We start from the raw sequence: 24,059 nt of genomic DNA, 5'->3' as shown, positions 1-24,059 counted from the left end.
CACTCCGGGTCCAGCACACAGACTCATCATTGAATGCTCGATTCAGGAAGGCACTTCAGCGCATGCCTCATTTTAAGCACTTCACTGGAGCTATGCATGTGCTTAAAGTTTATTCACCTTCCTGACTAGGGGCCTACGTTCAGTATTGCCACTGACTTCCATGGGATCAGTCCCTAAAGTAGGGATACAGCCAAGAACACCAGTGCCGATGATTGGGAACTACTGCGGAAAGGCAGGGTCTATGACTGTGGGTTCTTAAAGCTTTCGGATATGGATAATGATTTCATATTTGTATTTGAAGCCCAAAGTGTCACTCCAGTAACAGAAGCACAAAAGCAAAGGAGAAAAACAGCCCCTTTTAAACTATTAAAGGAGGGATTTTGTTCCTAAGCAATAAGATTCACTACATTTTTCATTGTGTAAAGTAAATTGCATCTTTTACCTGGTCATGCTCGCTGCCCGCAGAAGAACGATGACGCTGCAGAGCGGTATGTGAAAGAGAGAGCAGCTGGGAAGTAGATCTGTGTTACCATACGAGGTAGTACACCCCATTGCTGAAAGTAAAACTCAGTCATTGCACTAAACAGTATATTTCTCTCTATGACTTTGTAGCGCAAGGATCTGATTCTGCGCACACTGAAGTCAATGGTTTCAGTAGGAGTAAGCCGTTGCCCTACAATCACTTGGGCATCGCATTCCCTTTTTGGTCAGAATGGGACTCTTAGTAACATGATGCTCTCATGGAAAGAGCAACCGTCATAGGCTCATTGGGACTGTAACCAACCTCTGTTCTGTGTTTGTACAGGGCCCATGCGGTAGGGTCCTGGTCCATGGCTCAGTGCTAGCGCAGTACCAATAAATAATAACAATAGTAGCTGAGACAGTAAACGGGATTTAAAATACTCCTTTAGAAAATGCATATTATCTGCTATGTCCTGCATCAGGGGACTTCATGCTGCGATTGCGGGTGATCTAATAGGCGTTTTCCATTTGTAACGTCAATGGTTACATAACTATGGGTGAAATCCTGGGCCCATTGAAGTCAATGGAAGCTTTGCCATTGACTTCAGCTGGGCAAGGAATTCACCCTGTGTAGCTAGATCAGCTATCTTTAATGCATTCTTATTTATTATGGGTGATATTTTACCACCCTGACTTAATGGAGTAGTACATCATTCCCAGCATAATCCCACCCAAAGCAGTGGGTCTACTTGCAGTGTAAAGCACACTGAACACAAGCCTAGGTATGTCTAGATAGCAAATGAAGGTGTGATTGCAGCGTAGGTGGGCATACCTGTGCTAGCTTTAATCTAGCTAGCACAGACAATAATAATAGTGAAAACATGGTGCCATGGGCTGCCGCGCAGGCTAGCTGCCCCAATACAAGCCCACCTGTGACCCTGGGTATGTACTCAAGTTGCTAGTTTGCACCGATGTGCCTATCCATGCTAGAATCACATCTTTAATTGCAGTAGAGACATACCCTGAGGGTGGCAGACTCCAGCCCTACGTCTTTAACTCTCTGGGCCCCACACTCTACTGAGTAGCAATGGGGCCACTCTGGTAAGTGCTCTTCGACATGACTGTGGCTGCAGAAGCAGATCCCAAGGAAGTCTAACGAACTGCAGCCATCTTCCTCTAAGAACAGTAACAGAAAACAGAGATGGGTGGTAAGTTTCTGTCAGACATTGTGGCAGTACAACTCTGGGACACATCTAAACCCACTTTTCTACATGTTTCACCATGCTTTATTCAAATAATGATCTAATAATGATTCCCTTTGTTTTTTTCCAGGGTTTCTTTGTGTCAGTATTTTACTGCTTCTTGAATGGCGAGGTAAGTAGCATCCTACACTGTTAGTGCAATTAATTATCATAAAGTGTAAGCTGCTTGAGTGTCTGACTTTAGGGAAATGAACTGCATTTGCACTGCACATCACCTTTGGTACTCTTGAAGACATCTCCATTGATGTGCTTCTGAACTTTACAACCCGCTACATGTTTGCCCTTTGCTTACAATGCCTTTATCAAACAGAGGTTGACACCTTAATGCAATGCTGACGTACCTATAGATGCTGATTTTTGTTCTTCGCTTGAATAATTCATTGCATTTAATTCAGTGTATGACTTCTGAGCTTGTTCAATAGACGATTGTTTGTTTATTTAATTGTGATTCAATATCTTTTGTATCACGCATTGGTTAAGAATCCACAGTACATGACAGCACATTTCACATAGGAATTGCCCAACTGAACTGGTCTAGTGGTCTTTCTTATCCAGTATTCTGTCTCTGAGTGATCCATACCAGATGCTTCAGAGGAAGAAGGGGGAGGGAAGCAGCATGGGGAGCAAGGGGGCAACCCATAATGAACAATTGTGGAGTAAGCTGCCCATACAGGAAGTTTCTTACTAATTCCTATCAGTTAGTGGCTGACTTAGGCCCTGAAGTATGAGGGTTTATATCCCTTCTCCATTTTTTTCTTATCCTGCTTACTCTAACGGTGGATGATCTCATTATTCATATTAATGTGTAATCCTGTATTAAATACAGCTAAGTTTTTGGCCTCAGTGACATCTTGTGGCAATGAGTTCCACAGATTAATTATGCATTGTGCATAAAAGTATATCCTTCTATCACTATTGGGCCATATATGACAACTTTATGCTGCTACTACACAGGGCAAATTCTCCAGGGGGGCACAGTGGTCTGTTCTCATCACTGCAGTAATGAACATGGAATCTGGCCCACTGATTTCATTAAACACCCCAGACTCTCACTGATTGGTGCACTATGTTACCATTGCCTTGCATATCCCAGTAGCTTTCCACTCTATGGACTGGACCAGGAGCAGGTGGGCAGTCCTTGCTGTAGTTTGTTTTAGCAGATTATTCTGGGGATATTTCAGTTTTCTAGAGGTGGGAGCAATATTGCGTGGACAAAGATGCATCTTCTCTATAGCAGGGTTCCAAGATCTTTTTCCAGACCCTGAGCCAAATTCACTCCTCCTGTAACTCCATTCATTTCAATGGGCTTACACCAAGGATGACCTGGCCCCTAGAAGAGCTACCATATACTTCTCTGTATGTCTTGATAGCTGTGTATTGCCAGATCTGGTGTGCTTTCCAGGTCTGTGTTTCTCCCAACTGTGGCTCATCAGTACTAGGGTCCCTATCTGGGTTTCTGTGTCTTTTTATGTCTCCTGTGTGCCTTGTTTTTGACTGCCTAATCCCCAGTGGGCTTCCTAGCTGTTTCTTTATGAGATGTAACATGGACCAGGTTAGATAATGATACTGACTTCCACGCTGTAAAGTGCTTTGAGATCGAAAGATGAAATGCGGTACATAAGGGCGATGTGTTATTATATGACAAATGCAAACTTTTCATTTGAAACGGAAGGTTCCAAGCAGAATAGCCAACCTAGATACGAGCAAGAATTACAAGAAGTATTCATATTTGCCACTAGTTCTCAAGAGCCTCGCTGTGATTCTATTGCATGGAAGGGCTAGAGCAGGGGTAGGCAACCTATGGCACACGGGCCGAAGGCGGCACGCGAGCTGATTTTCAGTGGCACTCACACTGCCCGGGTCCTGGCCACCGGTCCGGGGGGGCTCTGCATTTTAATTTAATTTTAAATGAAGCTTCTTAAACATTTTAAAACCCTTATTTACTTTACATACAACAATAGTTTAGTTATATATTATAGACTTATGGAAAGAGACTTTCTAAAAACGTTAAAATGTATTACTGGCACGCGAAACCTTCAGTTAGAGTGAATAAATGAAGACTCGGCACACCACTTCCGAAAGGTTGCCGACCCTTGTACTAGAGCATGCCGCATCAGTTGCAGCATTTTGCAGTAGAGATTGAGCAATGCCTCTTTGTGACGAGAAAGGCTTATCAGAAAGCTAGCTTGTTAGCTATGCCATGCCACCTAGGCTGTGGGAGGGCCTGAGTTGTCAAGCCAGTGTGTGAGATGCTTTCCCTTCACTGGCAGGCATGCCATACATCAGATCTTCTCACACCCCTTATTCCGCTTTGTGCAAGCATTCTCCATTCATTTGTGCTTGGCATTACCCAATAAAATGAAAAATAGTTCAGGCTTCTATTAACTTGAATTGAATTCCACATGATCTATTAAAAGAATGTCACAGATGGGAAAAAATACCATTCAATGTGCGGCAGAGTGTAATCCATTCGTTGCCGAAAGGACCCACTGTGCGATCACACATTGATGCCCTGCACTTTCAATCCACCTGTGAGTGCTGATTCTCTTCCATTCTATTAAATTACTTAATTCTGTGCAAGTCAACTCGTCCTTGATCCTTTTATTTCTTCCTTTTTTACCTCCTCTTGTAGATAATCATTTTTCCTTACCCAAATGGCTGCTGCTCTGAGCCATTGGTTCAGCTTTATTTTAGGTTTTGGGAGGGGGGCGTTTAATGGTGAGACGAGCCCAAAGATATGGTGATTGGTACTAAAAAGGCAGTTTTACATTCACGTCTTGAAGTTAGTTGGGGAATATGTACAATCACAAGCTAGGCAAAGAACTCCCCTGTTGACAAGGAAGCCAAAAGCACCTCTTTGCACATTGTTTATTCCAGCCGCTCCCTGAAATAATTTGTGCTCATGAAAAGAATCACAGGTGAGCTTGTTTCTCATGGAATATGTGAAAGAGTGGAGCTAAGTGGCGCTTGGTGACTCTGAAACTGGGCAGGCAAAATTGACCTGCAGATGTCCGCTATGAGCCAGTTAAGCTCATACTGTATCTGTTTTAATACAGGGCAGGCAAATCCTAACCTGAGGAGACTTCACTGTGGTAGGCATCCCTGTAATCTTCCCACCTTTCAGGAAACCACACTCCTTTATTAGGATACTCAAGCACTAGCATGTTAGGTGCTTGTTGATACTTATGGATACTGCATTCATTCTGTAGCATAACATCCCACAGCATCTCCTGCTATGAATAGAATTGTGCCCTAGGATATAAGTAAGGCTCTCATTGATTTGGGATCAAGGGAAACCTTGTGTATACATCTGAGAGCATAAGTTAGCCCTATATATTGTAAGTATAGATAAGAGGATGAGGGAAGGGAAAGGATGGAAGAATATATAATGTAAAACCAGACACGTAATATATTGTTCCATGATCCAGTCCGATAGATTTCTTTCCAGTCGTGTTTGAAATTCAACATGCATCCATCTTGCCACCTTGCCTGCATAATGCGTGTTTCAGTTCTTTGAAATCTTCTTAAGAATGCTTCTTTTAAAAGATAGCTATTATACCTGCTTTCTGAATTTGTATTGTCCATTATTTAAATCCAGATCTAGAAAAACATTATTGGTAAAGCTGTTTGATAGGTTTAGGCTTTCAAAAGCCGCAGCGCAGTTGGGACAATTTGAATCTCAATGCCTTAGCAGGTTGGCCTAATCATTGCCAAAAGATAGTCAGCTATTCAAACGTATGCTAATTTTTCATGTATTAGACTATTCTCTCTGTGATGCATTTTTTTTGGCTGTGTATATATATGCTTATGATTAACCCCTTCCATGTCTAAACAGTGACAGAAAGTAATATCACATACTGCTACATTGTCTTGGCCACACCTTGATATTAACATTATTCACGTGTCTACTATAGAAACGTAATATTTCTCAGTGCACGTGAACAGAAATAATGACAGAAGAATGGAAATACAGAAATATGGTTTGCATTCTTCTGACATCATCCACATATTTAGTGTGTCATATTTACCCCAGTGTAGATCAAAGGAACTCCATTCAAACTAGTGGAGCTACACCAGTTTACTGAGACCAAAAACATGCCCTCACTGGCTGCTCATTTGATTGATATTAATTACAACCTTCATTAATCTTGTGATGTTGCTGCACCCACCTCTCTTTTCAGTGACCTCTGCTTTAGAACCTCATTCTCAATAGCTATATCTAAGCTTGTTTATATAGGGGAATTGACCAGGGAAACTATTGTGGAATCCACTATTCTGCAATAGCTATTCTGGAATAGCTCCCCAAGTGAACATTCTATTTTGGAATAAAAGTCACTTAATTCCAGAATAATTAATGCATATCCAAAGCGGAGTAATTATTCTGAAATAAAATCAACTTTTTTTCCAGAATCGTGTGTCCCTGCCGAAAGTTATTCCAGAATAGCTAATGCAGTCAATTTCTCCATACGGACAAGCCCTAAGCCTTTTTAAATGTCACTTTGTGCCCTGCTGGATTGCTACTTTACTTTCTGTGATAGATGGGACTTACAGTACCACATCTCAAAAGGTTGTATGTGCCCATTCTTGCCCAGACACTATGGTATTGGGAGCCTTATTGTATCCAACAAACAATCCATCCCTTAGATGGCCAAACCCACTTTTAGCAATGACAGGAGTATGGAAAAATCATTGCTTTAAACCTCTTGCAGTTCTGTGTTCTGATGTTCCTCTGTCCCCGCGGGGTACTGATGAACTACTGACTGTCTGTAGCAATTCTCAAGCAATATGGACTGGAGATGAAAATGATTGAAGTCCCTGACTTGGTGACAATCTGTCATCTGTGAAACTTGCCCGCTGAAAGGGGATTTATCAGGCAAAATGTGTTATGTGTTTGAATACAAAGCTGGAGGCTGAAGTGGATATGGTGGTGTCTGTTGGTCTCTTTCATGTCTAGATCATTGGCTCTTAGACTCTTCACCTGAAAACATTTCATCCCAAGTTTAATCATTCCTAAATCTTGTCTGCTTTACAAGTACTGGATATTGCTTTGCTCCTGTAGTACTCTCCAGAGTGCCTGCAGATAGATGCTCCTTCCTCACCAGTAGTACTTTATGCAATTACTTGTATTATCCATCTCTCTCCCTGCTGTAGGCTTTCCTGGTAATTTTCACAGCTCTTCTAGCTGTTTCTGCATTCCCCAGACACCTCTGGAAAGATCATAGAGAAAAGGCTCAGAGAATGCAGTCTCTCCACTCCATCCTTTCAAACATCAGCTGCAACATTTCCAAACTCAGAGAGTGTTTGGGATTTTTCTGAGATAGACTTTAAGATGAGGTTTCAGAGTAGCAGCCGTGTTAGTCTGTATCTGCAAAAAGAACAGGAGTACTTGTGGCACCTTAGAGACTAACAAATTTATTTGAGCATAGGCTTTTGTGGGCTACAGCCCACTTCATCGGATGCATAGTATGTTCCATTCTATGCATCCGATAAAGTGGGCTGTAGCCCACGATAGCTAAAGATGAGGGTCTTTTTGTGCCTGTTTTAAGGATGGTCTCACTGCTTTCAAAGAAAGGTGCATCTTTGAGTGCCTTATTCATCTGGGGACAAGTTCTGCTTTTGTTACTCTGGAGTCAATCTGGAGTAACGCTGTTGACTGCAGTAAAATTACTGCAGATTTACACTAGTGTCATCAAAGGTGGATTGGGGTCTATATTTCTCAGAGCTGAGCCTTTCTGTGTTTTGTGGCAATCTTCTGCCCAGATAATCCTGGGCATAGTTTAGCAAAGGTTTGCTAGAAAAGGAAGTTTAAGTGATGCTTATTTTTGCTCATCTCTTCTCTCCAAACTCATTCTTTGTTCAAATTTAATTTTAAAAAGCCAGTTAAAATGACATTTCAATTCAGCCTTCTGTTCATTTTGCTATATTAATCTATGTTAAACTTAAAAGGCATAATGTTGGGGAATTATGGATACTAATATCTCTCTCCCTCTGTCTGCCTTGTCTGTTTAAACCATCAGCCTTTTGGGGTAGCGACTGTCTCTTACTCTGTGTCTGTACAGCACCTAACACTCTGACACTACTCTACCACAAACTATAAGAATAACAAGTGGGCCAACCATAAATCCTAATGGGAAACAAAATGGACTCAAGTACAGTGCAGCTTTTGGTGATCCATATGGCCGCTTCTTGAGGCCATGAGGTTTTCTTGTGCACCTTGCTCAGTACAGGTTGCCTCTTAGGAGCTTTCTGGGACTGAGTGATCCAGTACCTTGTGCCCCCTCCTGCCTCTGACCAGAGGCCAGAAGTGAATTTCCCTTGCCCCCAAGGAGACCTGCCAGGGTTGCCCAAATAACAGCCAGAATCCAAAAGCTTCTTTAGAAAAGCAAGTTCTGTTGTAAATTACAAGAGCAAAGGCAAGTGGCATCTCTAGCCTAAGGCCTGGATAACAACCTTCGCCAGGCAGGCTAAAATCTTGTAGTTATAGTTCGATTAAGCAACTATGTCCTTATGTCTTAGAGTTTAGTGTCTCCTGGGCAGTAACTTAGAGCATCACAAATAGGACCTGTCTTTATTGCCACTTCCTTCTTGAGAAAGCTCCCTAACTCCGCCCTCCTTCTGACGTGCCACATCTGCCAGATCAGAGGTGGCCAACCTGTGGCTCCGGAGCTGCATGCGGCTCTTCAGATGTTAATATGCGGCTCCTTATAGACCCCGACTCCAGGGCTGGAGCTACAGGCACCAACTTTCCAATGTGCCAGGGGGTGCTCACTGCTCAACCCCTGGCTCTGCTACAGGCCCTGCCCCCACTTCACCCCTTCCCGCCCCCTCCCCTGAGCCTGCAGTGCCCTCGCTCCTCCCCTCCCCCCCCCCGAGCCTCCTGCACGCCACAAAACAGCTGATCGAGAGGTGCGGGGAGGGAGGAGGAGGCACTGATGGGCGGAGCTACCGGTGGGTGGGAGGAGCTGGGAGCGGGGTTGGGGAGCTGATGGTGGGCTGCTGACATATTACTGTGGCTCTTTGTCAATGTACATTGGTAAATTCTGGCTCCTTCTCAGGCTCAGGTTGGCCACCCCCACCCCAGATGTTTGCACAGAAGGGGTGCGAGAGGGGGGAGCTTGACACACAGCCACTGCTTCCCTTTTCCATCCTCCCCCAACCATTTGCAGCACTCTTTTGGCCCCCTACGCTCATGTTTAGGGGCGGGGTCAGTAGCTAACCCATGTCACTAGGAAGATAACTTTTTCCCTGGTCCCTTTCAAGTCATCTTCTGCCGCCATCATACTGCTGCTGTAATGCTCCAGAGAGGAATGTTCACTACACCAGCCAGGGCACTACGGCAGCTGCTTCATATGCCATGTTGCTAATTCGTGCAATATATGGTTCTTTTCTTAAAGCCCCAGCTACTGGAGTCATGGGAATACATAAGAATTGCCGCTTTCTTTAAAAAGAAGAAGTTTCCAGCCCTTGTGGTTGTGGAGAAAAACTTGAAAATGTGAGAAAGCATAACCTAACGGCTCAGAGAGCAGAAGGCCTATAAAAAGAACCCCAACTTTATTATTTTCTAAAAACTCGGTTTGTGGAGGGGGTGGGTTGACTCATGATTTGTCGGTACTTAGAGTAGGCAGTAGTGTATATAGATCCTTCATATGGAAGAGCTAGGCTATTAAATTACTGTCTTTCAATAGTGCCTGGAATTAGGTGAAGGAAGTCTCTTTTTACTCCTCCGTTTCCTCACGTTTTAGCGTGGGACGGTGCTCCAAGCACAGAACTACCATTGCACCTACAACCGTAGGGCCAGTGGTGGCAGGTGTCGTTTCACTGACTGCAGTGAGAATTGAGTCCTTGGGTCAGATCCCCCCGCTGGTGTAAATTAGCGTAGCTCCATTCATAAGGATCTGGCCCCATGTATCTGAGGGCAAGAAATGGGCCAAATATGGTTCCAGCTAATTATCTTATCTATTTAACTGGGCCCCTTTACTGTAGTACCCAAGCATCTCGCAATCTTTAATGTACTTATCCCCACAAGGCCCCGGCGGATAGGGAAGAGCTCCTGCCCTCAATGTATAGAGGCACATGTATGCATTTCAGTGGGATTTAGGCACCTAAATACCTTGGAAGATCTGGGCCAAAGAATCTAAGGGTACATCTACACTACCCGCCGGATCAGCGGGTAGTGATCGATCTATCGGGGATCGATTTATCGCGTCTATTGTAGACGCGATAAATAGATCCCCGATCGCTCTGCCGTCGACTCCTGTACTCCACCGCAGCGAGAGGTGGAAGCGGAGTCGACAGGGGAGCGGCGGCAGTCGACCCCCGCGCCGTGAGGACATGAGGTAAGTCGACCTAAGATACGTCGACTTCAGCTACGCTATTCTCGTAGCTGAAGTTGCGTATCTTAGGTCGATCCCCCCCAGTGTAGACCAGGCCTAAGTGACTTTCCCAAGATCTCACAAGGAGTCTCTGACAGCACTGGGAACTGAACCTTAGTCTCTTCAGCCCCAGACGCACACTCCGCCACGCCTCACCCACGAGACCTCTCCCCTTCCTTTCTCCCCTGGTTCCAGTTTGTAAGATGAGAACTTCGTTTTGCCATGGCCTTGACACAGATTGCGGCTCGGTTGGATTGTTCAATGTCTATGCATCAGCACTCGGGATGGCTAAAGCAGTTCAAACAAAACAAGCTCTGACCCAAACCTTCGCCCAAAATACTAGGCCAACTGAATCCAAAGTTATGTTGTGGTTCATAAGCGTTTGGGTAATGTGTTTTTAACACACAGTTTTGTAGCTTTCTGCATATCCTGGCCTCCCCTGGGATGGAAAGAGCATGAGAAGAGATGACCCTGTGATATTTCAAACCTGACTGAAATCAGGCGGCACAGGGAGGGGGCCCCTAAAACAACCCATTTTTGTGGGATTTCAAGCCTGCTATTTCAAACCTCCATTAGCAAGCTGCTCTCAAATGTGTAGGTGCAAATTCACCCCTGGCACAAGGCCTAAATACCACTTAAATCCTGAAAACAGCACTTCTGGGGGATGTTAAGTGGTGCATGGAGCTGACTTCTACCTGTAGACTTCGATGCAAACAGTCCTTGCATATCTGTGAATTGGATTCAGCCCTGTGTGTTTAAATTAGTTTTTTAATCTGATAGGCAGATTTGATATATTCTTTGAGAAGCTATGAATTTATGAAAAATGACACAGCGTACACAGATGCCTGCACTTATGTTACAAACCACTTAGCAACAATAAACCTTGATTGCAAACTTTTATATTTGTCAATCACAATATGGATCAAGATGTTCCAGAAAGACTTTTCTAAATTGACTGACAGGTCACAACAGCACATTTAATTTTATGTAACGTGTTTGTTTAATTAAAACGTCACTGCCGCATGTGTAGGCGGATTGGCAGGAGGTTGTTCTGGAGAGAACTGCTTATCTATGCAACACTTCTACAGGGTAGATTTGAGTGTACTTTCATTAAAAGAGCTTTATTATTTCAGATTTTTTTAATTGATGGAGCTGTGGTCATCTTGTACTTCCCAGGGATGTGTTTGACTTCTATATACCTATGTATTTTGGTGTTAATGTACAGCAAAACTGCATACTGTCAGGTGTATGCTTCCACTATATTATATACTTATTGAGTGTGTGTGTGTATGTATGTATATATAGATTCATAGATTTTAAAATCCAACAGGACCATTAGATTAGCTAGTCTGACCCCCTGTATAACACAGACCATAGAATTTCACCCAGTTCCCCAGTGTTGAGTGCAATAACTGGTGTTTGACTAAAACATAACTTCCAGAAAGGAAGAACCTCAAGAAATGGAGCATTAAACTCTGCAACAGTTTCAATACCTTGGTTCAGCATTGATTCATGATGGGAATATAAATGCAGATGTTAAGAGCCACATGGAGCGCTCTTGGTATAAATGGTATGGGTTGATAGGAATTCTCTGCGATAAGAATAAGCCAAGTAAACTAAAGAGCAAAGTGTATAAGACCATAATCGGCCAGCCATGATGTACGGGTTGGAATGCTGGCCAATGAAGGAGAGAGAAGAACAACTATATTACACTGCTGAAATAAGCATCCTCAGGTGGATGCAGCGTAAGATGAGAGCTGATGACAGCTTACTTTGCTTAAGAGCCTTTGGTGAGGGACCTTGTCCAAGGCTTTCTGAAAATCTAAGTAGACTCTATCCACTGGATCCCCCTTGCCCACATGCTTGTTGACCCCCTGTGACGTTATCGATCCTGGCTTTGGACTAGCCCTTAGCAGGCATTCAGAGTGCTTTGGGATCGCAAGCCTGCAGGTCTCTCTCTAAGAGCTGCGCTCTGGCTGCACCACCAGTTACCGGCTCAGCGCAGGGAGCGCCGGGGGACATTCTCTGGCCTGTGCTATGCAGAGGGTCAGACCAGATGATCGTAACAGTTCTGTCTGGTCTTCACACCTGAGGCTGCAGAAGCCTCTCTCTCACGTTGCTGTTGAGCGTACGCTGTACGAGCCGGGGCCCCAAGAGCCACGGCACTGAGGAAAGTGCAGGATGGTGCCTGTCTGAGACCCACGTCCCTTGGGGGGCAGCCCAACAGGCTGGCACGACAGGAAACATTACCTCCAGGAAGGCTTGGCCGGCAAACACTGTGTCCCAGAGCTGGGATCTGTTGGTGCCCTGGAACAGAAGAGTGTGCACTAAGAAGCTGCTTTTCAATCCGCCCTAGGCTTCCCACTCACCCCTACAGGCCACGCTGCCTGCAGGCCGCCATCACGCTGTACCCATGGGCCCCACAGACAGAGAAGGCTATAGGGCACACTGGCTGGGTGCAGTCATATGGCACAGGCACCGCCATGGTGCACCAATGGGCCCTGTGCACAGGGCGCTGTAAGGGATAGTCGATTTCCTGGCTACCGGGAAAGGGAAAAGGATGCTGCTTTCTATGTGTCCTACCCAGGTACCCAAGGATTCGGTTAGGCCTTGAGACAGTAAACCACACTAGAAAAGGTATCCCATAGACCATGGTGAGAAGAGTGGTATGAAGCCTTGGCTGGGTAGACAGAAAGGGATGGCATTACACCTGGGGCAGGTGAAGCACAGAAATGTAGGATTGGAAGGGACCTCGACAGGTCATCTAGTCCAGTCTGCTGCACTGAGGCAGAACTACCAATTATCTAGACTATCCCTGACAGGTGTTCGTAATCTCTTGGAGGCCTTGCTTACACATTGAATGGGAGAAGTGACAAAACTGAATCCTGCTGTATCCCACATTTGAGAGTCCGTGGGGAAGAAAATTACATACCCAATACCCCCCTCTAGGCTCTGCCAGAGGACCCCTCTCCTCTCCAATGAGGAACTGTAAGCGAGTGGGCTAAACTACTCCCAGTAAGTGGTTTCAAGGGCTGCTGATAGATCTGATAACCAGTGTGGATGCTTTTTCTGGCATCCATCTTCTAGAAATGGATCATCAGACAAAAATGTCATGGTCCTCTCCAAGTCATAGCCTGGTCTCAAATCTAGCTAATGAGGATCCAGGAGCTTCATAGACTCCAGATGCAACCAGAACAGCCTCCTAACTATTGTCTCCATGATCTTCCCTAAAAAAGGGAGTTCTGAAACCCAGACAATACTTGGCGAGACTGTCAAAGTTAAACGATGCTTTCTTGTGTCAGGCTGAAGTACTGCTAGTTGAAGTCAGCTGGTGTCTTGCCTCCTCAAAAGGAAGAATGAAGGGAAACCCACAAAGAACCCAGGACAAAACTGTCAAAAGCACTTCAGTGACTTACAAGCCTAAATTCTGTTGACTTTCAAAACATTGTCCCCAGTGCCTTCATGGAGTTCTTTTTTCAGCCTCGAGGTAGGTAGGTCCCTTCACAAGCAATTAGATGCTGAATTCCCAGAATATCTTCTGCCTCGTTAAGTGAGGCTAGATAAAACCCTACTAAAAGAAGATTGAGCTTTTGCCCTCTTCTTCTCCAACACTGTCTACACGGTGTCAGCCTGACCCGCTCGAATACAGTCTGTCTCCTCCCAAATGAAAGTCGAAAACGTCAGAAAAGAGAGAGAAACTCTGCCCTGTTTCACATTCTGAATGTATCAGCCTGTCCACTACTCCGATCTGTTCCGCTCGCCTAGACCTCATGGATGTGATGGTAGAGGAGAAGATAATATCTTGGACTCCCCCACCTCCACAGCACAGGAAGAAAAAATCTCTCCTGGCAACTATTGATCAGACTCCAAATGAGTTTTCCACCAGTGGGACTGGCCTGTGACCTTGCTGCCTCATCAGTTGTATGATGGAGACAAGGAGACCTGCTAAGATGGTGAGGGGGAAGGATAATGTCTCTTGTAGATGCCAGTCCATGTATGCTTATGTTTAAGGGTTTTATAATATCTCAGAAAGCCATCAGAGGAGTCATCGAAGGATTGAGAAACCCAATCCCTCAAATTCTGGAACCCTTTGGAGGGATGTTACCAGCTTTCCTGGGAGAATAACAACTCCATCCCCATAAAGTAGTGATGGTACAATAGAGTGCCATAGAATAGATGGCTTAATAAATTGATAGCACCAGATTAAGAAATTACATCATTAGACAGATAGATAACAGGCGAGTTAGCAAAGAAGGATAATCAGGGAGGATTGGAATGGCTAATCTCATTGGCCTTGGAGTTAGGTACAATGCAAGGATAAATTTGTCCAATTTTTGGATTCAGAGCATCTTCCCCTTTTAGCCCAGGCACTATCTATCTCACACAATCTATTATGCTAAAAGTGGCCTATTGTGAATTTATCAACTTGGAAGCCTGTTCATTATAGCAGCCAGCTATGAATCACCATCTAAATGGTTAGTCATCCACCTGGCCATCTATCAAAACAGTCTTCACAATATTCATTCTGAACCTGAGGGACATGCATTAGGAGTGCCTCAGAACTGCTGAATGAATGTGACTCTGTGGGTGGAGGTTTAATTGTGTATCTAGTATGGTTTCACTGCCTGATGGCTGGTGGCCTACAAAGAGAATGTAAGCACTACTACTGGAGATTACCCTTTAGTGCAAGGTCATGCGAGGGACAAAATCTTCCCTTTCAGGCCCCAGAGTAGCAGCACCGCCTCAGGGCTGCAGTAACCTCTCCTGCAAATGAAGATATGACTGCAGCGTGAGTAAGAACACCCATGCCAACTTTAAATCTAGCCGGTGCGGGTAACAGTGGTAGTGAGCCCACACCACCCCATCCTGTCTTTCCTAGTACAAGCCCGCTGGGGACCCTGGATACATACTCAGGGTCCGTGCCGCTACATATTCACTACTACTGTTACTCACGCTAGCTAGATTAAAGCTAACACAGGTGTAGCTACCTGCGCTGCAATCACACCTCCATTTACAGTGTAGACATACCCTAGATCCTGCCTCTCCCCTAGACAGGGATGTTGTGACTAGTGGAACCCCAACCCTTGACCCTGTCACTCCAAACTGTACTAGGGTAGAAGGAGCTTCGTGGCCCAAAGGAGGTGCCGGTGCCTGGAGTAGGCTCCCTGCGCTTTTGGCCCCCATTTGTGGAACTGGGCTAGTCCTACTGTCTGCTGGACATTCTATACTCCAGTGGAGAGGCGCTGGGTTTGTCCTGATGTCTGCACCATGTGCTGTGTGTCCTTAAAACTGTGCAAAACCCACACTGTCTTCATGAAGATTTTCATGCATAGAAATACATCGCTCTAGTTATCTTAGAAAATAAACCCCAGCGGTCCAGTCTGATTAATGGCAAACACCCATCCATTCATTACCAGGATTTGCTAAATTGGTGCCAAAAGGCTAGTTTCCTGAAAAATGATTAAATTGTAATATGATGAACTGGAAAAAAATATTAGAAAAAAAGGAAAGAATGATGTGACATAAAATTCTTGGGTCACACCATCTGCAGACATGAAAAAAATGGCCATGTGAGCTGCTTTTCTTAAGATTAAATAATCAATTGCATTGATTCATGTAGGAGCTTTGACTTTTATTCAATTTAGTTACTTCCCTTGCAACATTTGTGTGTGGCTATTAACCAACGGCAATATTTAATCGGGGGCTCCTTTAAATAGAGATGATGCCACAGTCCACTTAGCTCTGACCTGTCATGTGGCCTATTGCCTTGGGCAGTAGACCTCCATTGTTTGCAGCAATGTATCTTTACTACATGAACATTCTTAACTGATCCCACTGTTGAGCCTGAATCAGTATGCTTGGCACACCCATTGGCTTTGATGACATGTGAGATTGTCTTTCATCATAACAGCAATGATCTGCACTACCAAACAGAAGACTTGGGTAGCCCCCAGGACAACTGATTCCGGGGAAGCCACAGAGGTGTATGCTCATCGACAAGAGCTAATGAACGTTTCAAATCTAATTGCACTTTTCCTTGTTGGCCCAGTCAGTGTACTTTTTGCCCTTTACACGGTTTGGAACAATTGAACGTGATTGGTCAGTTGACAGGGAGATTTATTTACTGCAGACGGTGCATTGTTTGACATTGTAATGCTGCAGGGCACTACTTCAATTATAATTTTAATGGGGTTTTTAAGCCAAACTTTATATTTTGAGCATAAACCAAGAATCCAGAATCAAAGACCTGCTTGTTTTTCTAATTCCTGTAGGTCCTCCGTTACGACGGTGAGGGCCTTAGACAGACAGACAGTATACTGGTCAAAAGAGCCCGCCTAACACCCAGACCGCTGCAGCTGCAGTCCATGCAAATAAAGGAGAGGCAATCTGGTTGGGGGCCGGGGGAGATGAAAGAAACACTAAGGGCATGTGTATACTTACCTCCGGAGCAATCGATCCAGTGGGAGTTGATTTATCGCGTCTAGTGAAGACACGATAAATCAACCACCGAGCGCTCTCCCGTCGACTCCGGTACTCCACCGGGGCAAGAAGCACAGGCAGAGTCGATGGGGGAGCATCGGCGATCAACCTACCACAGTGAAGACACTGCAGTAAGTAGATCTAAGTACGTCAACTTCAGCTATGTTATTCATGTAGCTGAAGTTGCGTGACTTAGATCGATCTCCCTCCCCCTCGCCCCCCTCCCCCCCCCCCCGTGTAGATCAGGCCTAACTAAATATTTAGTTAATAGCTTTGGTTCTAACCTAGAGGATCTTCCTGCATAACTGTCAGACTCTCTTCTGAATCTCTTTGGTGCATAGAGAGAATGATGAAAACAGTCAGAGACTTGGTGCCGCACACCTTGTCCTCTCCTCTAGATTACAGGGTGAATTTAATGGAACTTGCACCCAGCTTCTCCAGGAGTCATCCCCCAAATCCATTTGTTACCACAAAGCCAAGTTGCAAATTCAGTTATCTCGGTTCATAGCACAGTGCTGGGAACTGGAACATAGCATGAGCTCGTTCCGTGCAGAAGGCAGATGGAACTTGTTGGTGAATTCATCGCTTGGACTTGTTTTTATGGAAACATTGGGATAACTCTTGGCCAGAGCCAAAGCCCATTGAAAATCAGTGTGAGCCTTTCCATTTACTTCAGGGGCCTTTAGTTCCGGCACTCTGAGTCTAGAAGCTGTAGCGACCTAGCCACTAGCAAAGCAGTGTTGAACAGTCCAGAACCATATACAATCAGGTACAATGGTCATTACTGTGGTCATCCCATCATAACTACTGCAGCCTGTTCCTTTCTTATCTACCCAACACCTATATCACCTCCCTTCTATCCATATGAAATGCAGCTGCTAAGATCATTTCCCATTGTTCTCACCAAGCTGCCCCTTCTTCGAATGCATCCATTTGCTCCCTCTTTTCCACCAGATCATGTTCAAGCTTCATGTCTTCAACCCAAGGCCCTTCCCACCCCTTTACCTATTTTATTATTATTTATGGGTTTTGCCCTAGCACCTAGAGGCCCCAAGTGATTGGGTCCCCACCGTGTCAAGGATGGTACAAACATATCTAGTTTTCTTTCATTCTGCCTACAACACATGAAACGTCCTCCCAAAACAGATCTGTAAGGCCGCTACACTCTTCTACTTCCACTTCTTCCTTAGCAAAAACTTCTACTTGATGGCTGCAAGAAATTAGCCGACTACTATGGTCAAGGGAGAGTACTGCAGGTTTTATCCCTCTCTCTTCCCCTTCCTTGATGGTCCCTATGGCTGGTAGTGGGAATGGAGGTGTCCGCAGGAGTCTCTCCAGTAAGATGTGTTCCATAGTATGCAAAGGTTTGAGAATGCCTGGGGTAGGTCATTCAATCAGGAATCAAAAACCATAACCAGGTGACTTCCGTGACCAATCCCACAGCCCAGATTCTACAAACTGAATAGTGGAATACTCACAAAGAACAAACCCATGGTAACCCATAGGCCCAAATGTGTTGGTAAATAGTATTTGACAAACAATTCCAAGGGATAAACAAATTCAGGAAGGGCATGATCAGTTCGCAATTTGCAAAGGGTAGAAAGGGTCAAATCACATGAATAAATTGTTTGCAACACATAGTTTGACCAAACAGTTGGAGCCTGGAGAACTGAACTCTGTGATCTAATAGCACAGACAACCTCTGTTATCTCAAGTGATTGATGCTTATAGAGACAAAGGTGCTAATTTCTCTTTCTCCAGGCGTTTGTGTGCGCTTCAGCCATTGATGCTGGTGTCTGTGTCTTTATGCCTCCGTGTGCTATGATGGGCTAGTGTTGTGAATGTCACGTCATTGATATACTAATGCTGTTGCTAGGAGCTGATGATTGGCTCCAGAAATGCTAGATAGACAGGCACAGCATCTGTCGTAAAGAGATCAATTCAGATGTCAAGCAGATTATTTTTAAATGTCGGTGCTATTTTTCTATTGTCCTCTCACCATGGGCTTTATTAGTTGTTGTTGTTTTTTAACATGCTGCTGTACCCGCCCCAGCTATTTTTTCCCTGAAATGCTCCATCCAAAAGTTCGGTTTTAGCTGAGCGCTGCCAGAGTTTCAGTTCTGAGCATAGTGAGGTGAGGTAAATTTAGAATTACCCTTTTCTGCTTGGGCTTTAGACACATCGGGCTAGATGCACAATAGGATTGAGGCACCTAACTGCCACTCTAAGTACCTAAATCCCAGAAACAGGCCCCACTGGGATGCACAAAGCCCCCGCTCAGCTGCCCCCAAATGCCATATGTGATGTCTACACTGCATTGTAATCCTGGGTCTGTGGGATCCGGGCTTTTGGACTCAGTGTTTCCAAGCCTAGACTTTTGCAGTAAAAGTTCCCTAGGTGCCTATGTTTCACCTCCGAGCATGCGCATGGCCACCTCATGCCAGGCGGCTGGACCCAGACCCCTAGCACCGTGCACAAACTGAGAGAAGACAGCTGTTCCTCACCTAACTCTCCTGTGGGACCTGAGCCCATAAAAGTGGTCAGACCTCACCTCCTGGCGCAGGCCCCTAGAGAGTGAGCTTACACAAACAGCCAGAGGAAGAGGTGATGCTGGTACCCACCTTATAACTTTCAGCCCAGTGATTACAGCACTCATCTAGTATGTGGGAGACCCCAGTTCAAGTCCCACCATTGCCTGCAGAGAAGAGGTCTGAACAGGGATCTGTCCCCTCTCCAGCGTGTGCTCTATCCACTGGGCCATGGGGTGTTCTGATATGCGATGCCCTCAGTCTTCAGTGCTGTATAAATGATGAAGTGGGGAGAGCAATTGTGTAGGCTGCTGGTTAGAGCTCTGCCCTGGGAGCTGGCTGGCCCAGTGCTCCAGTGACTTTTTTTTAATAATCCAGGGTGGAACAGCTTCAACAGGAGAGACTGGAGCAGCCCCACATCAGGATATCCCGTAGCCCAGGGGTGAGGACGCCCCTCTGAGAGGTGGCAGATCCCAACTCACATCCCTGCTTCCCCTCAGGACTTGACCCAGGTGTCTCCCACTGTAACCACTGGGCTGAAAGTGAGAAGGTGAACAGTGACATCATCACCTCCTGCTACAATGACATAGGTGCCTAATGCCTAGAGAGGTTTGCAGCTGAGAGTCCCAAGCTCAGGCAGGCGCCTCCCGGCAGCCCAGACTTTAGGCGCCTATCTCTGAGAGGAGAGGGGCTTATCATGTATCCTTCTCCTTGGCATCCCCATTGGCTAGCTGAGGCAGCTCCTCGCCTAGTGTGTTGGCTTTTATGAATCCCATTCTGAGGCGCCCGTCTCTCTCCATTCATGGTAGAGGGAGCTCAGGTGTTGTGAATCCCAGTGATTGTCCAGGTGCCTAAAAGTTAGGCCTGGTGATGCTCAGTGGCACCGTGTCTACTTTTCCTTATGACTCTAACCCATGCTGGGCATTGTTGGATTCAGCATGGCACTGCCAAGTGTGTGTCGGCTCATCTCCTTAAACATGCAGCACATTTACACCCGTATGGCCGGTAATGGCAGCTTCAGCTGTACAGCTCGGCACTGCAGTTATTGCCCGTTGTCCTGTCTCAAACGTCTCAAGTAAAGAGCGGTCTCGTGAACGCGTGCAAACCACTGCTTGTTCAGCTTCACGTCTTTATCTCCAGGTCACTCTATTTGACTTGATTGGCTTGAAGCTCAATTGATAAATCTAATCTGGCTTCATTATCCAGGTAAGTATCTGGTCAAAACAGAAGCATACGGGGCCATTCAATAACTCATTATCTCCATGACCCACCAGCGTGCTGTTCTGCAAGCACCTGGGATGCATTAGTTAAGTCAGGACTGTCAAGCTGTCTGTGAGATAATTATCAGGCTACACAGGACAGCCACTCAAGCGTCCTTCTGTATTACAGGGGGTGATTCACTGATTGGGTGGGCTTAAGTTGGCCTCCTGCACAGGGATGTATTTCACTCCGGGAGGAATCTCTTCCCTAACGAAACCTCAGCATCTGGTGACATTTTGTGTATGTGTGCTTATGGAATGTGCAAAGGGAGGTCTCGAATGTGCTGCAGAAGGAAGGAAGGGGAAAACCCACATTCAGTACAGGATAGTTCCAACCGCCCCATTACCCCTTAGATTCTGTATGACCCACAGCACGTTTGGGTGCCATCCTTGTGTTATCACAGAAATGGAAGGGACCTTGAGAGGTCATCAAGTCCAGCTCCCTGCACTGAGGCAGGGCCAAGGAAACCTAGACCATCCCGGTCAGGTGTTTGTCCAACCTGTTCTTAAAAACCTGCCATGACGGGGATGCTCATATCATTATTGTGTGTGTTCACCTAGAAACAGAAGGGGGGAAATATCCCTTCACTGCTCTATATTGAACCACCTTGGGCTGCCTACAGGCAACATCAGAGGCATAACCAAGCCCCCAGGTTATGACTTGACTTTCTCACCACTCCGCATTTCTGTAGCACACGTCAGCATCTGTCTTTCTGCCGCTCCCATAGGCCAGGGGGCTCTTTTTGTACGATACACGGTCAATAAAAAGAACCAACTAACCATTATTGGCCTGCTTCTGACATAACTGCAGAAGACCTACTCCATAGAATATCAGGGTTGGAAGGGACCTCAGGAGGTCATCTAGTCTAACCCGCTCCTCAAAGCAGGACTAATTCCCAGACATATTTTTACCCCAGTTCCCTAAATGGCCCCCTCAAGGATTGAACTCACAAGCCTGGGTTTAACAGGCCAATGCTCAAACCACTGAGCTATCCTTCCCCAAGGAGAGTTCAATAGTCTCTTTTATCTGGGTAAAAATCACTATTTCATAATTCAAGTCTCTTTTTATGACGGTTATGGAAATTAGACTAGGAAAACAAGGAATGTGAGTAGCACCCAATTTGTAGTGTGTGCAAGTTTCGGAGTGGGCAGCAACTTACAGGGACACTTCAAACTCACACTGCTGTCTGAGGACATTTTGCCTACGATTGTTACATACAAGTATTATGATTTTGTATTAGCGCGGCACCTAAAGTCTTCAAAAGAAACCGCGGCCCCATCGTGACAGTGCACACACGGAGTAAGAGACAGCCCCTGTTGTGAAGAGCCTACCCTCGAAATAGACCAGACAAAGGGTGGGGGGAAGGGAAGCATTATCAGCCCTTTTACAGATGAGGCACAGAGACACTAACTCATTGCCCAAGGTCACACAAGAAGTATGTGGCAAAGTCAGGAATCGAACCCAGGGATGAGACCCTTATTGCCACTTTACACCTGATAAAAGGGCTGGAGCGGCATAAAGAGGCTCTAAGCGTACGTCTACACAGCAGCTAGACACACGCGGTTGGCCTGTGCCAGCCAATTCGGGCTGCGGGGCTGTTTCATTGCTGTGGAGACTTCCGGGCTCGGGCTGGAGCCCAGGCTCTGGGGCCCTCCCACCTCACAGAATCCTAGAGCCCGGGCCCCATCTTGCGCCCGGATGCCTACATTGCAATGAAACAGCCCCATGAGCCCAAGCCAGCCTGCACAGGCCAGCCACAGGTTTTCCATTGCAGTAGACACATACCCTCTCAGCCCCGGTTCTGGCTGCTGGAGAATCCCCCGGCTCACGCACTGTGGAAGACAGCTGAAAAACAGCCTTCCACTTACCCACTCATGAGCCCCAGTGGAGAGGGGCACCGGGGCCGAGCTGATGGTGGGAGGGGCGTATCAGGAGAAGGGCCACACTGCGACAGAGTTTCCAGGTAGCACTGCAGCCCTTAAGGCAGCCGCCCTGGGAGGTCCCCAGGGCTCTCTAAACTGTGTCAGGAGCTGCAGGGCAGTTAAGGATCAGAGGGCACAAGGTTGGCTTTAAAGCCACCATCACCCCCCTCCCGTGGGCTGCAAGGTCTCTTAGAGACACTGCTTAGGACTCATCCCAGATTTCTTCAGTGCCAGCCCAGTGCCGTAACCATACGGCCATCTTTCCCCTTCACCTAAGGTGTCTATCTCCAGAGCACTTCTGGTCGCGATTCCCCCTTCCTTCTCCCTCCCTTCCCCTCCTCCCCCCCCCCCCCCCGTCTGCTGTATAGTCGGAGAGTCAGTCTATTGCCCTTGTAGTACGTGTGGACGTCCCACGCAGCAGCAGCAGCCAGGAAAATGTTGTTTAAAAAATAGGAAAGTCAGACTTTGTGTGTGAGCTGGGACGAGCCCCGTACCCTCTCCGGGCCTGAGTTCCCCATCTGTACAAGGACAGTATCACTGCCCTGCCGCACTGGAGGGTTGTGGGGATAAATACAATAGAGATTATGAGGAAGGCTACTATTTTGTCATGCAGGTTGCAGAAGTCATGGAATCAGTGATTGTTCCAGAGACCTCCGTGACTTCAACCCACGGCGGGGCGGCGCTGTGGTGTCCCCTGCTGCCCGCGGTGGCTCGGAGCCCCCCGCCGACCGCGGCAGCTGGGAGCTGCAGAGTATCCCCACGGGCAGGGCCCCCCGCAGCTCCGAGCCACCGTGGGCAGCAGGGGCCCCCACAAATCGCAGCTGCAACAGGCAGCCGGGGCTCCCAGAGCTCCAAGCCACAGGCGGCGGAAGGACCCCGCAGCTCCAAGCCACGGGCGGCTGGGGGACCCTGGGAGCTCCCAGCCGGGGCCCCCGCAACTGCCCAGCTGCCGCGGGTGGTGGGGGACCCCAGAGCCCCAGCAGCAGGGATGGGTGCTGGAGCCTTCTCCCTCCCAATTTTGTCCTGGATATTTTTAATAAAGGTCACAGACAAGTCACGGGCTTCTGTGAATTTTTCTTTATTGCCCGTGACCTGTCCGTGACTTTTACTAAAAATCCCCGTGACAAAATGGGAGCCGTAATTATGAGGTGCTCTGGGACTGCGGTGATGGGGGGGCTGTAGAAGCACATAAGCTAGATTGTAAAACCCCCAACATTAGCAAAGGAGACTCTGGGTCATTGCAGAACCCGGCACTCCCTCTTTTGAAATGGACTCGATTGCAAGTTGACAGCATTCCCGTTAGCAGGTTCCTTCTGAATACTCACACCCTTCCCTCTCTCCCCTCAGGTCCGCTCGGCCGCGAGAAAACGCTGGCATCGCTGGCAGGACCACCACGCCCTGCGCGTGCGCGTGGCCCGGGCTATGTCGATCCCCACCTCCCCGACAAGAATCAGCTTCCACAGCATCAAACAGACGGCGGCAGTTTGACCACGCAGACGTCCGGCCACCTTCAGAGTTTTTCCCTCTTCCCCCTTTTTGTCTGTCTTGCCTCCTTTTCTCGGCACTGTGCTCTTGCAGCGAGACGCCCCCTTGTGTCTTGGTGGACATTTGTCCATTTATATATGATGCTGCTTTAAGGCAACCAGCCAAAAATATAACACAGAAAGGAGCGCGGGAGGGAGGTGGGGGGGTGCAGGTTTAAGGAAGAATGGGATTTAAAACTGGTAGCCCCATTCGGAGATTTTCAGCCTCTAACGACAAAGTGGAAAACAA

General features: G+C 46.6%; 1 protein-coding gene across 2 annotated transcripts in view; it reads left to right on the top strand.

Moving 5' to 3' along the window:
* Positions 1-23,774, top strand: part of CRHR2 (corticotropin releasing hormone receptor 2) — a 268,724-nt gene extending 244,950 nt beyond the window's left edge. For both annotated transcript variants that reach the window (XM_065399012.1, XM_065399013.1), the window contains 2 exons: positions 1,795-1,836; positions 23,634-23,774. In XM_065399012.1, the coding sequence (XP_065255084.1) occupies positions 1,795-1,836; positions 23,634-23,774 (183 nt within the window). The remainder of the gene's footprint in view (positions 1-1,794; positions 1,837-23,633) is intronic.
* The last annotated feature ends 285 nt before the right edge of the window (positions 23,775-24,059 follow it).

This window comes from Emys orbicularis, chromosome 2 (assembly GCF_028017835.1).
Source record: "Emys orbicularis isolate rEmyOrb1 chromosome 2, rEmyOrb1.hap1, whole genome shotgun sequence".
Taxonomy (NCBI): domain Eukaryota; kingdom Metazoa; phylum Chordata; order Testudines; family Emydidae; genus Emys; species Emys orbicularis.
Note: the sequence above shows the minus strand (reverse complement) of the source record. Positions and strands in the feature narration are given on the sequence as shown.